Raw genomic sequence first — 19,031 nt, forward strand, 5'->3', positions numbered from 1 at the left:
CTGAGCTAGCCGTTTGAGAAGTGTAAAGCTGTGTTCCAACGCCATGTGCTATCATTATTACGAAGAATAACCAGCACAAGCTGTTAAACATTTCCCTTCTCATGACCTTATGTCCTTTGAAGCTATTGTTATCTTCTTGAGTAGAATCAGCTCTTGTGAGGCATGCCCAGAAAATTCATTGTGGACATCGTTGTTTTTAGACTGCTAAGATTAATCCACATGAGTGAAATTTATCATCTTCCTTCAGCATCTTTCAGCATCACCCAAAAGTATATCTTATTTTTAAATTGACATATAACGGATGTATAACATTGTGTAAGTTTAAGGTATACAATACGTTGATTTGATACATTTTTATTACAATACGATCACCATCACAGTGGTAGCTAACACCTCCATCATGTCACATAGTTACCATTCCTTTTTTATGGTGAGAACCTTTAAGATCTAATCTCTTAGCAACTTTGAAGTACATAATACAGTATGGTTAGCTGTAGTCACAATACTATGCATTAGATTTCCAGAACTTATTCACCTTTGTACCCCTTGAACAACATCTTCACAATTGCCTCACACCAAGCCCCTGGTAACCACCATTCAACGCTCTGTTTCTCCGAGTTCAGCTTTTTCAGATTCCACATATAAGTGATATCATACAGTATTTGTCTTTCTCTTGTCTGACTTCTCTCATTTAGCATAATACTCTCAAATTCCATCCAGGTTTTCACAATAGCAGGGTTTTCTTCTTTCTCATGACTGAATAATATTCCATTGTGTGTGTGTGTATACATTTATACCATACCTTCTTTATCCATTCGTCCATTCATGGACACTTAGGTTGTTTCCATATCTTGACTACTGTGAATAATGCTGCAATAAACATGGGAGTGCAGATTTTTAAAAAATAAATAAAAAGAGCCAAAACAAACACACAAAAACATGGCCAACCTTCTTCTGACTTCTTGACCTTTGGTTTCCTTTCTCCTTGCTGCACTGTGGTTGCTGGCTACTTAATACCACTTCCATTTTCCTGCCCGTAATAAGGTATACACTGAACGGTGTGGCTTCCCCCCTCCACCCCCACTTTGCTGCTTTGTGGCCAGTGATCCTATTCTTGTTTTAAAAGGACACCTCAGGAACAAATGAAAGAAGACTATTAATTGTGAAGTTATTCCTAAAAATGGAGGAAATAAATGAGCTGTAAAAATGTGAACCATGTAATTGACTCTCAGCTGAGTGTTTACCGTATTAGAACTGCAAGTGCCAGAATTCATTTTCCCACCCAGTGGCTTGACACAATGGTAATGAGTGGCTTACACACACGATTGTGTGTTTAAAAAACCTGTAGTTTCTTATAATTAGAAATTGATGTCACTGTTAGCCTGGCAAGCAGTTTAACTGTTAGTGTGAAGGCAGGATTGTTCCGCCCCTGAGGAGTTGCTGTCCTCATGTGGAGTGGGGCGATGTCCCCTGCCTGATTTTTCAGCCCTTGGGCAGAATCTCCTCCTCTGACCCGAGTCATCTGGGGTCATTTCTCTGCTTACCAGCACCCATAACAGGAAGTAAAATAAAAATTTTTAAATTGAAGTGTAGCTTATTTACAATATTGTGTTAGTTTCAGGTGTACAGTAAAATGATAGTTATACACATATATTTTTTTCATATTATTTTCCATTATAGGTTATTACAAGATACTGAATATAGTTCCCTTTGCTATACAGTAAATCCTTGTTGCTTATCTACTTTTTGTATAGGAGTGTGTATCTGTTAATCCCATACTCCTAACTTATCCTTCCTACCCTCCCTCCCCTTTGGTAACCATAAGTTTGTTTTCTATGTCCGTGAGTCTGTTTCTGTTTTGTATATAGATTATTATTTTTTAGATTCCACATATGAGTGATATATAATATTTGTCTTTCTCTGTCTGACTTACTTCATTAAGTGTGATATTCTCTAGGTTCATCCATGTTGCTGCAAATGGCCATATTTCATTCTTTTTATTTGTTTGTTTTTTGTGGTACATGGGCCTCTCACTGTTGTGGCCTCTCCCGTTGCAGAGCACAGGCTCTGGACGCGCAGGCTTAGCGGCCACGGCTCACGGGCCTAGCCACTCTGCAGCATGTGGGATCTTCCCGGACCGGGGCACAAACCCGTGTCCCCTGCATCAGCAGGGGGACTCTCAACCACTGCGCCACCAGGGAAGCCCTCATTCTTTTTTATGACTAATATTCCTTTGTATATATATACCACATATTCTTAAGTCAATAATCTGTTGATATTCACTTGGGTTGTTTGCACGTCTTGACAATTGTAAATAGTGCTGCTGTGAACATTGGGGTGCATGTATCTTTTTGAAAATTTTAAAATTTTATTTATATTTACTTTTTTATTTATGAAAGAAACTGAAATTCAAAGCAATTAATTTTACTTTTTATTTACAGTTTTTTAGTTTGTACTATTTTTTCCAAAACAGCAATATTATTATTTTCTGTTTATAAAACTAATGATAAGCTCATTTTTAAAAATTAGACCATTCAGAAATATATCAACTATAAAGTCCCATTGTAAATCCTACTCCCCCAAATAACTACTACTATCTACTGTCCTGTCTATCCATACTTAAATAATTCATTTTGATTTTCTAATGCGATCATGTATCTACTGAATTCTGTAACTTATTTTTTCGTTTTACAAAGTGCTAATGTCATGTGGTTGATAAAATGTGACAATGTGCTTCAAGTGTCTAGCCCAGCACCTGGCACATAGTTAGGACTTGGTAAGTAGTGAGATTTACGAAAGTAAGGTTTGGGGGTTCCCTTTGGCTTTCAGATCTTCATTCTCTATTTACCATGGATAATTGAGAGTTCATATAAAATACCAGAGAACTGAGGCTTACAGTGAGGAAGCTCAAAATCTAGCCTATAGGGCTTGACCTGGTATCTCTGAGGTGACCACTCAGAGATGCTGTGTACAGCTGGGTGATGTGTGCACTGCACAAGAGGAGTCGAGTGGAGAGCTCAAAGCCAGCCTGCATGCACTCCACACTCTGCCCCCAGCGGGCTACATCTGCCCAGAGGGGAGCCTCTTTCTGATTTTCACACAAATTCCCACACCAGCTAAGCGGCACCCCTTTGACTAGTAGTAAGAGGTTGCTTCTTACGGGATAATTTTCTGTTACATCCTAAGACATAGCACAGCATCACCCTGAAGAAGTTGGTCTGGAATATTGAGCTCCCATAAATGGGATGCTGCTAACTCCAGCAGGCCTCCCAGAGTGCACCGGGCAACATTTGCAAGATGGACTTGCACAGGCAGCTGGTGTTATGCTCGGAGGACCAGGGCTCCTGGATTCCGGACATGCCCCAGAAGCAGGGGAAGGAGGTAGGGAGGGCCTACCCTGCACATCCACGCAAGTGGTGCTTAGAAGGCAATAGTGGGGCTCCAGACAAGGCCCAACAAGGTAAAAAGGATTGGTTCCATTAATCACACAGAGTGTGGCTCAGGGGACTCTGGAAGGAGGAAACCACATGGGAGCCAGTGTGGTCCAGGCATCTGCTTGGCCCTGGAGAGACAGCAGAGTGAGACGATGAGGTCCACCGTCTCATGGAGCTTCCATGCTGTTATAACAAGTACATACGGAGGTGACTTGAGATAGGGGCAAGTGCCGTAAAAAAAAAATAAAGCAGACTGAGATTATAGCGTGCAGCTGGGCAGAGGGCCAGGCTGTTCTTCAGGTGGCCAAGGGCTTGGGATTACTGAAGCTGAGATCTGAAGTCAGCAGTGTGAATGAAGAGCTGGAGAAGAGCGTTCCAGGTGGAGAGCATAGCAGGTACCAAGGCCCTGTGGCAGGCCAGCATGGCCAAAGCACGGTGAGCTAGGGGGACAAAATAATTAAATGAGATTGGAGACGAGGTGAGATTTAGAGCATGCGGGGCCCTGGAAGCCATGCTGAGGAGCTGGCGCTGTGTTCTTTCCTGCAGTGGGAGGCCACTGAAGTATTTTAAGCACGAGAGTGACAAGATCAGAGTTATATTTTCAAACAGTCGTTCTCAGAATGAAAAATTAACTTAATGATGAACTCCGCATGCCGGGTGGACCCAGTGTTGTAGGTGAGCAGGAGAGGAAGCAGAAACGTCCTGTAGGAGCATCTGCAGTGGTCCAGGCGAGCAGTGAGGTCTTCGACTGTGGGTGGCCATGCACACGGGGAGTGGTCAGATTCGCGATGTTGGGGTTGCAGGAACCACGGTCTCAGGGGAGCCAGGATGGCTATCCTGAGAACCGCTAGGATAGTAAAGGTTGAGACAGGCCCCCTGACTTTGGGGTGTGAGGTTAGAGGGTGGTTATAATAACCAGCAGGAAACCACACCCCAGAGCCTCTGAGCCATCATGTAGGCTCCTGAATAAGGGATAGATTCTCCCAGTGCTTGGTCTCAACTACAGAATAAAAGACTTGAGAAATGTGTTCGTTTCTTCTGGTTCTCGAAGACCTCCCCCTCATTAAGAACATTCTGGTTCTTGAAGGCCCATTAAGAAGCAATGAACTTAAACTTTTTTGTTTTTTAAATTTATTTTATTTATTTATTTATTTGTTTTTGGCTGTGTTGGGTCTTCATTGCTGTGCATGGGCTTTCTCTAGTTGCGATGAGTGGGGGCTACTCTTCGTTGGAGTGCGCGGGCTTCTCATTGCAGTGGCTTCTCAGAGCACGGGCTCTAGGCGTGTGGGCTTCAGTAGCTGCGGCACGCAGGCTCAGTAGTTGTGACTCACAAGCTCTAGAGCACAGGCTCAGTAGTTGTGGTGCACGGGCTTAGCTGCTCCGTGGCATGTGGGATCTTCCCGGACCAGGGCTCAAACCCATGTCTCCCGTGTTGGCAAGCGGATTCTCAACCACTGCGCCACCAGGGAAGCCCTAATTTAAACATTTTAAACATACCGTACGACAAAGCAGTCATTTAGATCTGGGGAAATGGAGACAAGGAATGGTGCTATTAATTGTTAAACATTGATGCAGGGCTGAGATCATGAGTCATCGCCCTTTCCATCCCAGCCCCCTCTCTCCAAAGAAATAACTCTGGTACTAAAGCTGGACAAGCACAGAAATAATTTGACACCCATTTCATGTTAATGTTGCTGCTTTGAAAATCCCACAGGATCCCCTGTAAGATCCCAATGTACCCTCTGAATTACCTGAGGAAGATGAATTATGTCCAGTAGAGTTTGAGGGTTAAGGGTAGTGGAAAGGAGCTGAAGATAAATGTGCCAGTGACTTTTGTAGGTTTTAGGTTCCGTGGTGAGAAATAAATCAGCAAAGGTTCATTCTCTCCCCGGGGCAGTGAATTTATTATGATCATTCCTCCAGCCACTTCTGGCAGAGCTCTCACATATCCTGGGTAATAAGTAAGTAAATACTGGCAACTTAAAAGCAGCATGTGGTGGAGGGGGCTTGAGCCTCAGCCACCTACCTCTTCCGTTAGGGGAAGTCATACTTTTCTCGTCAGACCAATTTACGCTCTTACCAAGAGTGAATGAGAGGAAAGACTTCTCTCCACCACCCACCATCCCCTCCCCCAGAGATGGGGGTCCTCCTGCACATCTTAGCTTCTCCAGGTCAAAACCAAGAGAGCTGGCCCCCTGCTGGCAACCCAGCCAGGACCCTCCTTCCCAGTTCTTGGCTCTTCTCCAGGAAGAGACTCTAAAACTGACCACATTTCAAGGAGCATTTTCCCCAGTGCAAACACAAACAAGGATGTGGCATCACTTCAAGGCTTAACAGCATAACCAGAGAGCTATTTGCTTTAAACCATAGATTTTGTCTTTTACACTTTATTGAAATATAATTGACATACAGTAACCTGCACCTATTTAAGGTATACAGTTTGATGAGTTTTGACATATGTGTGCCTCCAGGAAGCCAGCTAAAGAATTAAGATAATGAACATACCCATCATTTCCAAAAGTTTCCTTGTGCCCTGTTGTAATCCATCCCTCCCTTCCCCATCCCCAGGTAACCACTACTACTCTGTCACTATGAATTAGTTTGCATTCTCTAGAATTTTTATGTAATTGGGATTATACAGTTTTTAAACTGGCTTCTTTCACTTAGCATAATCATTCTGATATTTATCCATCTTGTTGCATGTATCAATAATTCGTTCCTTGTTATTGGCTGTCTATTATTTCTAGCATCATTTGTTTTGATGTTAAAAACATTTTCAATTCTCAGTTGAATTGCCTAGGCACCTTTCTAAAAAATCAATTGACTGTGTGTGTGTGTGATGTGGGTCTATTTCTAGACTCTCTATTGAGTTTCATTGATCTATATGTCTATCTTTACACTAACACCTCATTGTCTAGATTGTCTTAACTATGTAATAGCCTTGAAATCAAGTAGTATAAGTCTCTAGCATTGTGCTTCTTTAAGTTGCTTTGGCTATTTCAGGTCCTTTGCACTTCTATATAAATTTTTAAATTAACTTGTCGTTTGCTACCAAAAAAAAATGCTGGGATTTTGATTAGGATTGCCTTGAGTGTATAGACCAATTTGGGGAGAATTGACATCTTAACAATATGAAGTCTTATATTCATTTTGCTGTACAGTAGAAACCAACACAACACTGCAAAGCAACTATACTCCAATAAAAATTAATTTAAAACAAACAAACAAAAAAACCAATATGAAGTCTTCTGATCCATAAACATAGCATCTCTCTCCATTTATTTAGGTCTTTCATTTTTCTCAGTAATGTTTTATAGTTTTCAGTGTATGGGTCTTGCATGTCTTTTGTCAAATTTTCCTTAAATATTTTCCTTTTTTTTTTAAACACCTTTATTGGAGTATAATTGCTTTACAATGGTGTGTTAGTTTCTGCTGTATAACAAAGTGAATCAGCTATACATATACATATATCCCCATATCTCCCTCTTGTGTCTCCCTCCCACCCTCCCTATCCCACCCCTCTACATGGTCCCAAAGCACCGAGCTGATCTCCCTGTGCTATGAGGCTGCTTCCCACTAGCTATCTATTTTACATTTGGTAGTGTATATATGGCAATGCCACTCTCTCACTTCGTCCCAGCTTACCCTTCCCCCTCTCCGTGTCCTTAGGTCCATTCTCTACATTTGCATCTTTATTCCTGTCCTGCCCCTAGGTTCTTCAGAACCTTTTTTTTTTCTGGTTCCATATATACGTTTTAGCATATGGTATTTGTTTTTCTCTTTCTGACTTACTTCACTCTGTATGACAGATTCTAGGTCCATCCACCTCACTACAAATAACTCAATTTTGTTTCTTTTTATGGCTGAGTAATATTCCATAATATATATGTGTGACATCTTCTTTATCCTTTCATCTGTCAATGGATACTTAGGTTGCTTCCATGTCCTGTCTATTGTAAATAGTGCTGCAATGAACATTGTGGTACATGACTCTTTCTGAGTTATGGTTTTCTCAGAGTATATGCCCAGTAGTGGGATTGCTGGGTCACATGGTAGTTCTATTTCTAGTTTTTTAAGGAACCTCCATACTGTTCTCCATAGTGGTTCTATCAATTTACATTCCCACCAACAGTGTAGGAGGGTTCCCTTTTCTCCACACCCTCTCCAGCATTTATTGTTTGTAGATTTTTTGATGATGGCCATTCTGACTGGTGTGAGGTGATACCTCATTGTAGTTTTGATTTGCATTTCTCTAATGATTAGTGATGTTGAGCATCCTTTCATGTATTTGTTGGCAATCTGTATATCTTCTTTGGAGAAATGTCTATTTAGGTCTTCTGCCCATTGTTGGATTGGGTTGTTTGTTTTTTTGATATTAAGCTGCATGAGCTGCTTGTCTATTTTGGAGATTAATCCTTTGTCAGTTGCTTCGTTTGCAAATATTTTCTCCCAAGTATTTTACAGTTTTGATGCTATTGTAAATGATATTTTAGTTCAATTTTTATTGTCATATATACTTCTAATATGTAGAAATACAATTGTATTTGTGTCCTGCAATTTTGCTAAACATATGTTAGTTCTTAATTTTTTTTAAGATTCAGTTGGATTTTTTATATAGACAATCATGTCTCCTGTAAATGAAGACTTCTTTCTTTCCTTCTAAGAACTGTTTTAAATGAATCTTTAATCTTTCATATTTTGATTTTCATTCCTTTCAAAATACTTTCCAATTTCTATTTATTTCTTCTTTGACTCATGGGTTATTTAAGTGTGTTGTTTAATTTTCAAGTAATTGGGGATTTTGTGCCAATCCTTTTCTTATTATTTTCTGACTTAGGCCCATTGTGGTCCTCCACGTACTTATTATTTGAATGCTTTTAGATTTATTGAGTTTTGTCTTATGGCTGAGAATATTATCTATTTCGGTAAAGGTTCCATTGCACTTGAGAAGAATGTGTGTTCTGCTCTTGGTGGGTGGAGTTTTCTACAAGTATTAATGAGTTCTGGTTGGTAAACACTTTTGTTCGACTCTTCCATATCCTTACTGATTTTCTATCTGCTCGTTCTGTCATTTATCATGAGACATGTGTTGAAATCTTCAGTAGTAATCATGGTTTTGTTTATTTCTACTTACCGTTCTAGCAGTTTTTGCTTCATATATTTCAAAGTTCTGTTATTAGTTGCTTAAACATTTAAGGGTTTTTTGTCCTCTGGATGAATTGGTCCCTTTATCCATGGTAGAAGATCCCCTTAGAAATGATCCTCTTTCCTCCAGCAGTGTTCCTTGCTCTAACCTATGCTTTATCTTTAATGAATATAAACACTCCACCTTTCTTTTACTTAGTGTTAATGTGGAATATCTTTTCCATCTTTTTTTTTTTTTTTTTTTTTCTTTTTTTTGCGGTACGCGGGCCTCTCACTGTCGTGGCCTCTCCCGTTGCGGAGCACAGGCTCCGGACGCGCAGGCTCAGCGGCCATGGCTCACGGGCCCAGCCGCTCCGCAGCATGTGGGATCCTCCTGGACCGGGGCACGAACCCGTGTCCCCTGCATTGGCAGGCGGACTCTCAACCACTGCACCACCAGGGAAGCCCTCCATCTTTTTACTTCTAACCTCTCTGTGCCTTTATATTTAAAGTGGGTCTCTCTTTTTTTTTTAAACTTAATTTTATTCCTAAGGTTCAAACTAGCTAGTGGGTAGCACTGAAAATACACTTTCAATATATGAAACAGTGTAAACTGATTACACGTTAATAAAGAATTTAACACACACACTTCTCTAATGAAGGAAGCTAGATGCAGCCCTCGCTATAAAAAGCTGTACCTGAACAAAAATGGACATGTTTAGTCTCAGGCCCTGGCAGTTGACTATAGAATGTCAGTTGTTCCCAATTATGTTTAAACGCAGAAATAGGAACAATGTGGAAAATTACATTCATCAAACAGTAGCATTTAAAATATACATGACTAATAAAATGAACATTCAGAGGTGCCCCTGTTCAGCGTGTACCATGTCGGCCATTTGCAGACAGTGACCTCATCCAAAGAGAGCAGAAGTTTCAAACATCTGAGTAGTTTAAGTTAAAAATAGGATGAAGGAGAAATAAGAGAACAGGATAAATGTCCTCCAAAGAGAACAGTAGCTGATGCCATAAGCAGTCTGACTTCTGTGATTAGTAATAAGAGATGTGTGAAGAAGCCCAGCAGAAACTAGGAAACTGAGCCAGTCCTCCAGCTGACAGGTATACAGCATGGACCAGTGCTACTGCAACTTAGGATGAATCTTTCCCGTCCCCAGTTAGTTGTGAAAATAATTTTTAAAAATAGCTTCAAATTTTGAACAGGAAGTTTCCAGTCCCTTCTGTGCACTGAAACGTCTGGGATCGAGCTTGGGGGGTCCTCGGCTTCAGGACCTGAACATGTGCACGGTGCGCACCACGTACTGCCGGCAGATGGGACACTCGCTCATGCGCTTGCCGCACTTGGTGCAGGTGACCATGTGCCCGCACTCGAGCAGGACGCAGTCGATGATGGCGTCCATGCAGATCCGGCACAGGCTGTCGTCCTCCTCGTCCTGCAGCTGCAGCCGCTCGCCATATGACTTTTGATTTTCTTCATTCTCTTTGTATAACCGGTTTACTTTCTCTACTAGCTCCCATTTTTCACAACAGCCAGAATAGTTGACAAAATTCTGAGCCAGGATTTCCTTGAGCTGGCACACGCTCATCCCTTCCACGTCTTCAAGGCTTGACAGGTCAGACAGAGAAGCTCTCACTCTCTTCTTAGCAAGGCCAGATGTCCGCTTCTCCAAGTTTTCTTCATCCTCGTCATCATCGTCGTCGTCATCACCATCTTCTTCATCATCTTCTGTGTTTGCTGAAGCTATTTCACTTCGCACCTGTGCCAGTACTCCAGATCCTAAGGTCCGGTCTCCACCCATAAGCTCTCCCTGAAAGGAAGACACGGTAGCAGATGGGGCTGTATAGTTTGAAAAAAATGAATGTGTAAAAAAGCTAGAAGTCTGGGACCTTGAGGAATTCAGACTGCTCGTGTCCAGGTTGTCCTCAGAGCCCAGCCCACGGTGACACAGTACCAGATCTACCAAGTCTTCTTTCTCTCGACAGGTATCGATCGGTATGTTTCTAAGAATGAGATACTGCCGTAGATCCTTCACTTTCAGTCGCATTAACTGAGGGCGCTGAAAGGTTGTCTCTTGTAATAAGTGACAAGTGGAACATCTATGGAGATTTTCTTGTAAGATCGAACAAACGGAGCAAAAATCTTTCTTGCAGTCACAACATAATGCTTCTTTCTAAAGACTGAAAATGAAAGTCCACAGGCTTTGCAAACTATATTAGGCCCTTCTGTAGGTGCTGGTGTGTAAGTGGAAAAATCAGAGCTCGGTGTAAATCTGAATGGACCAGTGCCTCCTGCAAATCCTAACTGCTGGCCCCTGACAACTCCAGTCCCCATGACTTCATTCAGCAGCCCACAGCACGAAGCCCACATAGACGTGGCACCCGCCTTCATGGCCGCAACCGCTGCGTCTGGGTCGACTCTGCCGGGGAATTCAGCACCATAGCAGCTCCTAGCACAACTGCCCTCCTTCCTCTAAAGTGGGTCTCTTGTAGACAGCATATAGTTGGATCTTGCTTTTTCTTTCCCCAATCTGAAAATCAGTGCTGGCTAATTAGGTGTTTAAACATTTACAGTTAATGTGATTTGATGATTAGTATGATTGGGTTTAAATCTACTATTTTACTATTTTTTCTGTTTGTTCCATCTATTTTTGTTCTCACTCTCTTTTTTTTTTTTTTTCATTTTCTGCCTTCTTTTGGAGGAACTGAGTATTTTTTATTATTCCATTTTCTTTTCCCTGCTGGCTCACTAGCTAAAACTCTCTGATGTGTTATTTTAAGGGTTGCTAAAGGTTTATAATATCCGTATTTAAGCCAGTCTATGTTCGAACATTATTATGTCTCTTCACATATAGTATAAGTACCTTAAAATAGTGTATTTCCATTTCTCCCCTCCCGGCCTTTGTTCTATTGTTGTCATACATTTTACTTCAACATGTGTGCTGCCTGCTGTTCAGTGTCTGAAAGCTGTCATTTCATGTATTTTGTCCACTATTTTTAGTCATTTAAGGCAAGAGGGTAGATTTAGCTCTTGTTATTCCATCATATTCAGAAGAGAAATCCTAAGAGTTTTTTAGCCACATCTTTTTAATTTTTAAGTAAAAGTTTTTCATCTCTGTTCATTACAGAAATTTTAGAAAATGTCAGACAGTACTAAAAAGAAAATATTACCCATAATATTATCACCTAGAAATAACCCCTATTAATATTTTACCATATTTCCCTTACCTTTTTTTTTACATTCTCACACAATTGAACCTATATATAGTCTTATAATTTAAGGGGAAGAAGGACATTTTCTTAAATAATGAAAAACTCTTCACCAACATCATGTTATTAGCTGTCTCCTAGTTCATCGTCTGTTGGCTGTTTAGTGTGCCTACCCATTCCTGCCCTAGTACCATGCTACTAATCCATAAAGCACAAATAAGTCTAGGGCACCTGATCCATCATAGGTACTACCCAAGCCATGAGGCCATGAATGAGATCCTCTCCCTTCGTCCCAGGGCCTTAAGATCCATCATGTCCAGGGAGGGAGGAATAACCTGTAAACAGATCATTTCACACAGATAACAAATGCTGCCAAAGGCAAGAAAGGAAAAGAAACTTTGTCAGGGAAGCTGAACAAATCTTCACAAAGAAGGTGGCCTTTGAACTAAGTCTTGAATGGCCAGAAAAGGGGCACAGCAGGTCAAGGACACATACAGGTAGCATTCCCGAGGTGCAGAGTGGCATGGTGCCTTTGGAGAGCACCCAAGCTCTGCCATGTGCCGGGGAGGAGCAGGACTTGGCAGGAAAAGCTTCAGGAGGCCAGATTCTGGGGTCCTGCTAAGGAATTTATATTTCCTCCTATGAGCAACAGGAAGCTCATAGAGGTTTTTTCAAAAGGGAGCAATCCATAAATCATACTTGCTTTAGTAGCCATCACTCAGCAAAAGATGCTGGCGATGCACGAATGAACAAGTAACAACACACAGTCCTTGCTCTCTGGGAGAAGACCACGCTTTGCATTTCATTGTGCATACACTGTAAAAACTGTAATAGCGATGTGTTACAGCTGTGCCCCACTGAGAGGCGAGGTCAGGAAAGGTTTTGCAGGGTTTATTGCTCAGCAGGAAGAAGAGCAATAAGGAGATCAGAACAGGCCTGGTGAGACTAGAGGAAGGCCTAAACCAAGGCCATGAGGACCATGGTGATAGAAAGAATTCAGGAGGCATTTCTGAAAAAGAACTTCGGTACACGTTGGATTCAGGGAGATGGAAGAGGACAAAGGATGATTGAGGTTTCTAACTGTATTCATAGATGCGTACAGAGCAGCTACCGTGTGCCAGGCTTTGTGCTAGGCACCGGTGACATATCAGCAATCAAGTAATTCCCAGCCCTCCAACTGCTTGGAATCTAGAAGGTGAAACAGACAAGCAAACCAGCAATTACAGCACTAGGTTAGGCCTACCATAGGGATATGTAATGTTGCTCACAGGAATGTACATAGGAACTCACAGAGGGACACACAACCTGGTCAGTCCTCAAAGATTTGGTGGACTCATGATGTCTAATCCAAAACTTGAGATACACTCTAGAAACTATCCAGCCAAAGAGGTGAGTGGATAATAAAAGAGAGTTCTAGGCTTAGGTCCAGAAGTTGGGGAGAACGTGGCAGGGGTGTAGTATGAGAGGGGTATATAGCAAGATATGAGATTGGAGAAGCAGAGAGAGGCCAGCGTATCTGAGGAATTTGGACTTTATTCCAAGGACTACTATAGGGTTTGAAGCAGGAATGTCAATTCTGCCTTTTAACCGAAGTTCTAGTTGCAGAATGAAGAATGGGTAGGAGTGGGACAAGACTGGTGATACCCAGGCAAGAGAGATGATGGCCTGGACCCAGGGATATGGCTGTGATGGATCAGATAACTATTCCAGTGCTGGTATCAATGGGACGTGAAGTTTAACCAGATAAAAGATGTAGGGCAGTCAAGCTAACCCCAAGGGTTCTGCATTGGGGTAATGGTGATACTCTTCACCCAAAAGGGAGGGAAAGGTTTGGGGCTTAAGGATGATGACTTCCGTTTGGTGCAGGTTGAGTTTGAAGTGTCAATGGGCCATGTAAATGCAGATGTCCGGCTTACTGGAGAGATCTGGGTTGAGATATAACTTTAATGACATCAGGATATAGATAGTAGTGAAAGCTCAGAGAATGTGTGAGTGCTGTCAGAGTGGGTTGAACATGGGAAAAGGACAGAACACAGACAGTCGTGAGGAAAACCGACATTGAAGTGGGGTACAACAAGAGACCATTCAGGAGAACAAGAAGGACCTACCGGAGGCCTGTGGAAAAGCAGAGGAGTGTGGTGTCATGGAAACTGAAGCTACAGAGAGTTCCAACAAAAGAGGGGTCAGTCGTGTCAAATGCTGCAGAGAGACCACGGGAGATGAGGACTAAAACATATCCATTGGCCTTACTGAAAAGAAGTTTCAGTGACTTGTCTGAGAACAGTTTTCTGGAGGTGGGAAATTAAGCCCGTATTCCAAAGGTTCCAGAGGAGTGAACTGGAGATACAGAATGGAAACAACTGATTCTCTCAGCTGTTTGAAGACATTTGGCAGGGAATTAGAGGAGAAGGAAGAGAGGTAGTGATCACAGGAGGAAACGGGAGAGACCTGAACAGTGTAAATGCTGATAGGATGGGTCTAGAGAAGGAGAATGAAAGATATAGGAGAAAGAGGAGGTAAGTGATGGAGCAGGACCCCTTGGGAGACGGGGGTGGGAGACAGGCACACATGGCAGGATTAACCTTAGTTGAGGGAGGGCCACCTCATCCCTTTCTCTTTCTCAGAAGAGAAAGCTAGAAGGGTGTGGAAGCAGGGATGTGTGTAGGTTTCTTGAGAAGTTCTGTGCTAATGGCTTCTATTTTCTCTGGGAGGTGTCTGGGTAGTTGAGTTCACACAAAGATGAGAAGACAAAGAAAAGAGCGAAGTGTTGGCATTCCTTGGGGAGTACCAATTCCATGGGGTGGATGGAGAAGGAGAAACCAATGAAGGGATGACCAGAGAAACGAGAACAACCAAGCGGTTCCCTAAAGCCAAGGGGAGAGTCTCAATAAGGAGGAAGCGGGTCAACATAGCAGAACAAGTGAGGACTAAAATGAGCTGCTGGATCAGGCAAACCCAAGAACAATGAGGCAGAAGTCTAACTGACAGAACTATTAGGACAGTCATCTGAAGATAGCAAGTGTAGACAACTCCTAAACTTTAAAAAGATTGAGTGGTAAATGGAAAGAGGTAAAAGAAATTCATCTAAGGGCAGTTCAGGGTAAGGTTTTTTTTCCCCTGTGGTCCTGCCATTCTCTCCCTGCGGGTGGTGTGGCTCGGTGGAACAGGTGTTCGTCTAGTGTGATTTGGAGCTCGGGCTGGAGGCGGAGCTTGTCAGGGGCACGGCTTGTTGGGGGTGGGGCTTGTCAGTCTGCACTCCTCACCGGCTGTTCTGGGTACAATAGGCAGGTTGATAGACGGAACTTTTGTGGCTCTTCCACGGGAACGTTGAGGAACAGAGGTTAAGTAGCTTGCCCAAGTTTCCACAGCTAACACGTAGCAGAACCAGGTTTTGAACCCAGGGAGTCTAGCCATAGAGTCCATGCCCTTAACTACTCTGATCTCCTGTTAAAGGTGGGATCCCCAATCCAGCCCTCAAAAGCCTTCATGAACGAGACACTCCAACCCACAAAGTCCAGAAAAATATTTGGAGCTAGCTACTTCAGGGAAGGTCTGTCTCACGTACAAGGAAGCAGATTTCCACTTTCAAGTGTACATGCTAAGGAAACTTCTTTAAGGAAGCCTATGGCTAACAGAGCCTCGTAGGTCACCCATTTTAACCAACATGGGGACTCCTGTTCAGGGGGCTTCATTCTGGAGATTTCTGAGGCTTGAGAAATCTGTAGCTCATGGCCTTGCTGGACGACATCATAGTAAGGGCCTGATCTGGACCTTGACATTTTGTCTCCATCCCCATCCTGCTGGCACTTTCCTGGGCACACCATGTGCTTTTCGAGCCCCTTCCGAGGCACTGGAAGTTCCCTGGCCTGGAACATTGCTCCCATCATTCTTTACCTGGACTGCTCATCTCAGGCCTCCTCCATCCACCTCCCAGGGGAAGGCTTCTCTGATGTCCCTGACACTCCTCCCCTGGCCTTTCCCTAAACCCAGTCAGAGTTAGTGGTCTCCCCACAGTATCACCTAGCACCCCAAAAGTCAGCAGGGTTCACTGATTAGGAAACAGCTTTGGAGTCCAAAAGACTGTATTTCTCTTACCTGGTTCTGTGTCTTATCGGCTACGTGACTCTGGGCAATTTATTTTACCCCCCGTAAGTCTCATGTGTAAAATGGGAATAATAATACCAGTCGTACCTACCTCATGGGCTCCTAAAGTAAAGGAATCCATGTAAAGCTCAGAGCACAGAGCCTGGCACCTAGTAAACTGTTGCTGTTATCATGATTATCATTCACTTATACTTGGTATGTTTCTGTCTTCACCGCTGCACTTGCAGGCGGGAACTGGATTTATTCTTTCTTCATGATCTCAGTGCACAGCCCATAGCCTGGCGTGCGGTGGGTGGTCAGTGAATACTGTGGTATGAATAAATTTCCTGTTGGCTCAAGGTCCTCCACCTGATGTCGTGAGAACGGGAAGGGGAACTGTGGGAGGAAACACGGGCTGCAACCTGCAGGCCTCTGAGCTGTGAAGGAGATTCAGAGGCAGGGAGCCCTCTTCAGGTGTGGCAGCTGCAGCCACATGCCCTGTGCTCCCAGCCTGTCTCCCAAGAGCAGTGACACCTGGCAGGCTTGATGTACCCACCAAGAAAGGTGCTTGGAGCAAAGGCAAACAGCCCCTGTCCTGGGGGCTCCGGGTGATGGTGAGCGGGTCCTGGCCCGAACCTGCCACCTCAGGGGGTGAGTTCCATTTGGATTCTGACCTCTACCTGGTCCCTCATCTCTGATAGGTCCCTATGCCTTGACCTCTGTCAGGATTCTTGTCCTTTGCCTCTACCTGACTATAAATAGGTAGCTCATGTTCTCTTTGGTTTGACCTGAAATCACTAGAAGTTTCTGCCCTTGCCAACAGTCCTGAGTGATCTCTACCAACCCTGCAATGGGCTTTCCTACCACAGTACTGTGTCCTCCTACCCCCAGTGCCTGCTCCCCTACCCGTTTGAATAAAGACCTGGAAAGAGGTGAAGGGGTGAATCTTGCAGCTATCCGGGGGAAAAGCAGAGAGAGTAAAAGGTGCATGAGTGGGCCTGGGATGTAGAAGAAGCAAGGAGGCCATTGGGGCTGGAAGAGCAGAGGGGGTGGAGAAGTCGGAGGTGAACTAGGGAGGGGGCAGGTTGGGTCCACTGTGTAGGTTCTTGTAAGGACTTTGGTGAATGGGGGTCACTGGAGGGTTTGGGACCAAGGAGTGTGTGATCTGACATATTTCAGAAGGGTACCTCTGGCTGCTGTAGGATGTTTCAAGGACAGCAGCAGGGAGACCAGTCAAGAGGCTACTGTAAGTATCCAGAGAAGACAGCCACAGCCTTTCTGCGCAGGTTAGAAATCAGAAATGGGGCCCGCAGACTCAGCATCTGGCCCTCCTCTCCTTCCAGGCGCCCGCTGCTCTCAGGGCCATGTGCACGGCCAGTCGGTGGACAGTGCGGCCACTGTACGCTGTCTGTTACTGATGGCTGGCTCCAGTCAAATATGAATGGAAATGCTATTCCAGGTGCCGTGGTGAGGGCAGGATGGTGGGAGTCAAGTGTACCGTGTGATTGGGCCATTGTGATTATGTAAGGAGTTTTCCCAAGGCGCACGATGAACATTCAACTTTACAGAAAGCATCACTTAGCAAACACTGTGCAAGGCGCGATGCTTGGCCCCATATGTCAGTAACAGCAGCCCCTTTAAAGGGCTAACTCTTCAAACTTGAAGGCACCACTCCAGCATTTTGCCTGTATTAGGTCATTTAATCCCCACAAAAACCCTATGACGAAGGTGTTGTTACTACCTGGTTCTGCAGATGAAGGAACCAAGGCATAGTTTAATTTGCTCAAGGTTAAGAGAATGATCAAACCCTCTCTGCATCCCTTTGTAGCTGAGTGTCCTTGGGAAAGTGATGGGGCTCAGATCTGAGCCCAGACAGACTGACTTCAGGCTTGGTGTTCTTAACCATTGTGTGTGTGTGGCGGGGTGGCCCCGGGAGGGGGAAGGCTGAAGGACAAGACTCTGCTTTTAAGGAACTTAAAGTCTAACAGAATACAAAGAAGTGCTGATCCGGAACTCAGTCCAGGCCTTCAGGCCACAGCAAAACAAGAACACCCAGATTAGCAAGAGAAATTGTGGGAGTTCCCTGGAGGTCCAGTGGTTAGGGCTCGGTGCTTTCATTGCCAAGGCCTAGGTTTGATCCCTGGGCCGGAAACTAAGATCCCACAAGCTGCACAGTGCAGCCAAAAGAAAAAAGAAAAAAAAAAAAAAAGAAGAAAGAGAGAAGTTGTTTGTGCAGAGAGCTGAAGAGAAGTGTATTCCAAGGGAGCTATCAGGCAACCACAAATATCTGGACATTGATGGGACAAATTGCCCCTTCAGATAAATTCTGCTGCCTTTTGGGCCTCAAGTCACTTCGGCCAGGTTGAAGGAATCTCTCTGTTGAACCTACACTAACCACTCTCTTGTGCCTTCGCAGAGAAACTCATCCAGAAGATTCAAAAGCACAAAGAGAGAGCTGATTTTTTAACTAAAAATTAAACTTTAAAGCTTTGAGTATCTGGTATGTGCTGAGCTCACAGTCTAGGAATGGGCAAGCGTTCATCAATAACTAGCACGGTGAGGTCAGGGCCTGAGAGAAGCAGGAAAGGCAGTTAGCAAGGGCCTTGAAGGATGAGGACATATGTTTTGGTTTTGTCTGGGGGGTTTTCTTGTGGAGGGGAGGGGGAGGCTCATAAAAAAATCTAGAAATAGAACTACCATATGATCCAGCAATTCCACTCCTGGGTACATAATCCAAAGAAATGAAAATGCTAACTTGAAAAGATGCACGCATCCCCCTGTTCATAGCAGCACTATTTACAATAGCCAAGATATGGAAGCAACCAAAGTGTCCATCAACAGATGAATGGATAAAGAAGATATGGCACATATATACAATGGAATATTACTCAGCCATAAAAAGAAACGAAACTGAGCTATTTGTAATGAGGTGGATAGACCTAGAGTCTGTCATACAGAGTGAAGTTAGTCAGAAAGAGAAAGACAAATACCGTATGCTAACACATATATACGGAATTTAAAAAAAAATGTCATGAAGAACCTAGGGGCAAAACGAGAATAAAGACACAGACCTACTTGAGAATGGACTTGAGGATATGGGGAGGGGGAAGGGTAAGCTGTGACAAAGCGAAAGAGAGGCATGGACATATATACACTACCAAACGTAAG

The 19,031-nt window shown here is 43.6% G+C and overlaps 2 protein-coding genes across 2 annotated transcripts in view; one reads left to right on the top strand and one right to left on the bottom strand.

Annotated features, from left to right (window-relative positions):
- KCNK13 (potassium two pore domain channel subfamily K member 13) overlaps positions 1-19,031 on the top strand; it is a gene marked incomplete at its 5' end in the record, with an annotated part of 117,296 nt that overhangs the window by 77,067 nt on the left and 21,198 nt on the right. The window lies entirely within an intron of this gene.
- Positions 9,124-10,810, bottom strand: LOC308614776 (E3 ubiquitin-protein ligase RNF34-like). The gene has a single exon (XM_081229460.1). It carries the CDS (start codon positions 10,616-10,618, stop codon positions 9,839-9,841), a length of 780 nt encoding a protein of 259 aa, XP_081085586.1. The 5' UTR covers positions 10,619-10,810; the 3' UTR covers positions 9,124-9,838.

The sequence above is a fragment of the Mesoplodon bidens genome (assembly GCF_964165515.1).
Source record: "Mesoplodon bidens genome assembly, chromosome: 3".
Classification (NCBI taxonomy): Eukaryota; Metazoa; Chordata; class Mammalia; order Artiodactyla; family Ziphiidae; genus Mesoplodon; species Mesoplodon bidens.

Bases quoted from the DNA above. Each gene is read 5' to 3' on its own strand.
- LOC308614776 (XM_081229460.1), bottom strand. From the start codon at position 10,618: ATGCGACTGAAAGTGAAGGATCTACGGCAGTATCTCATTCTTAGAAAC.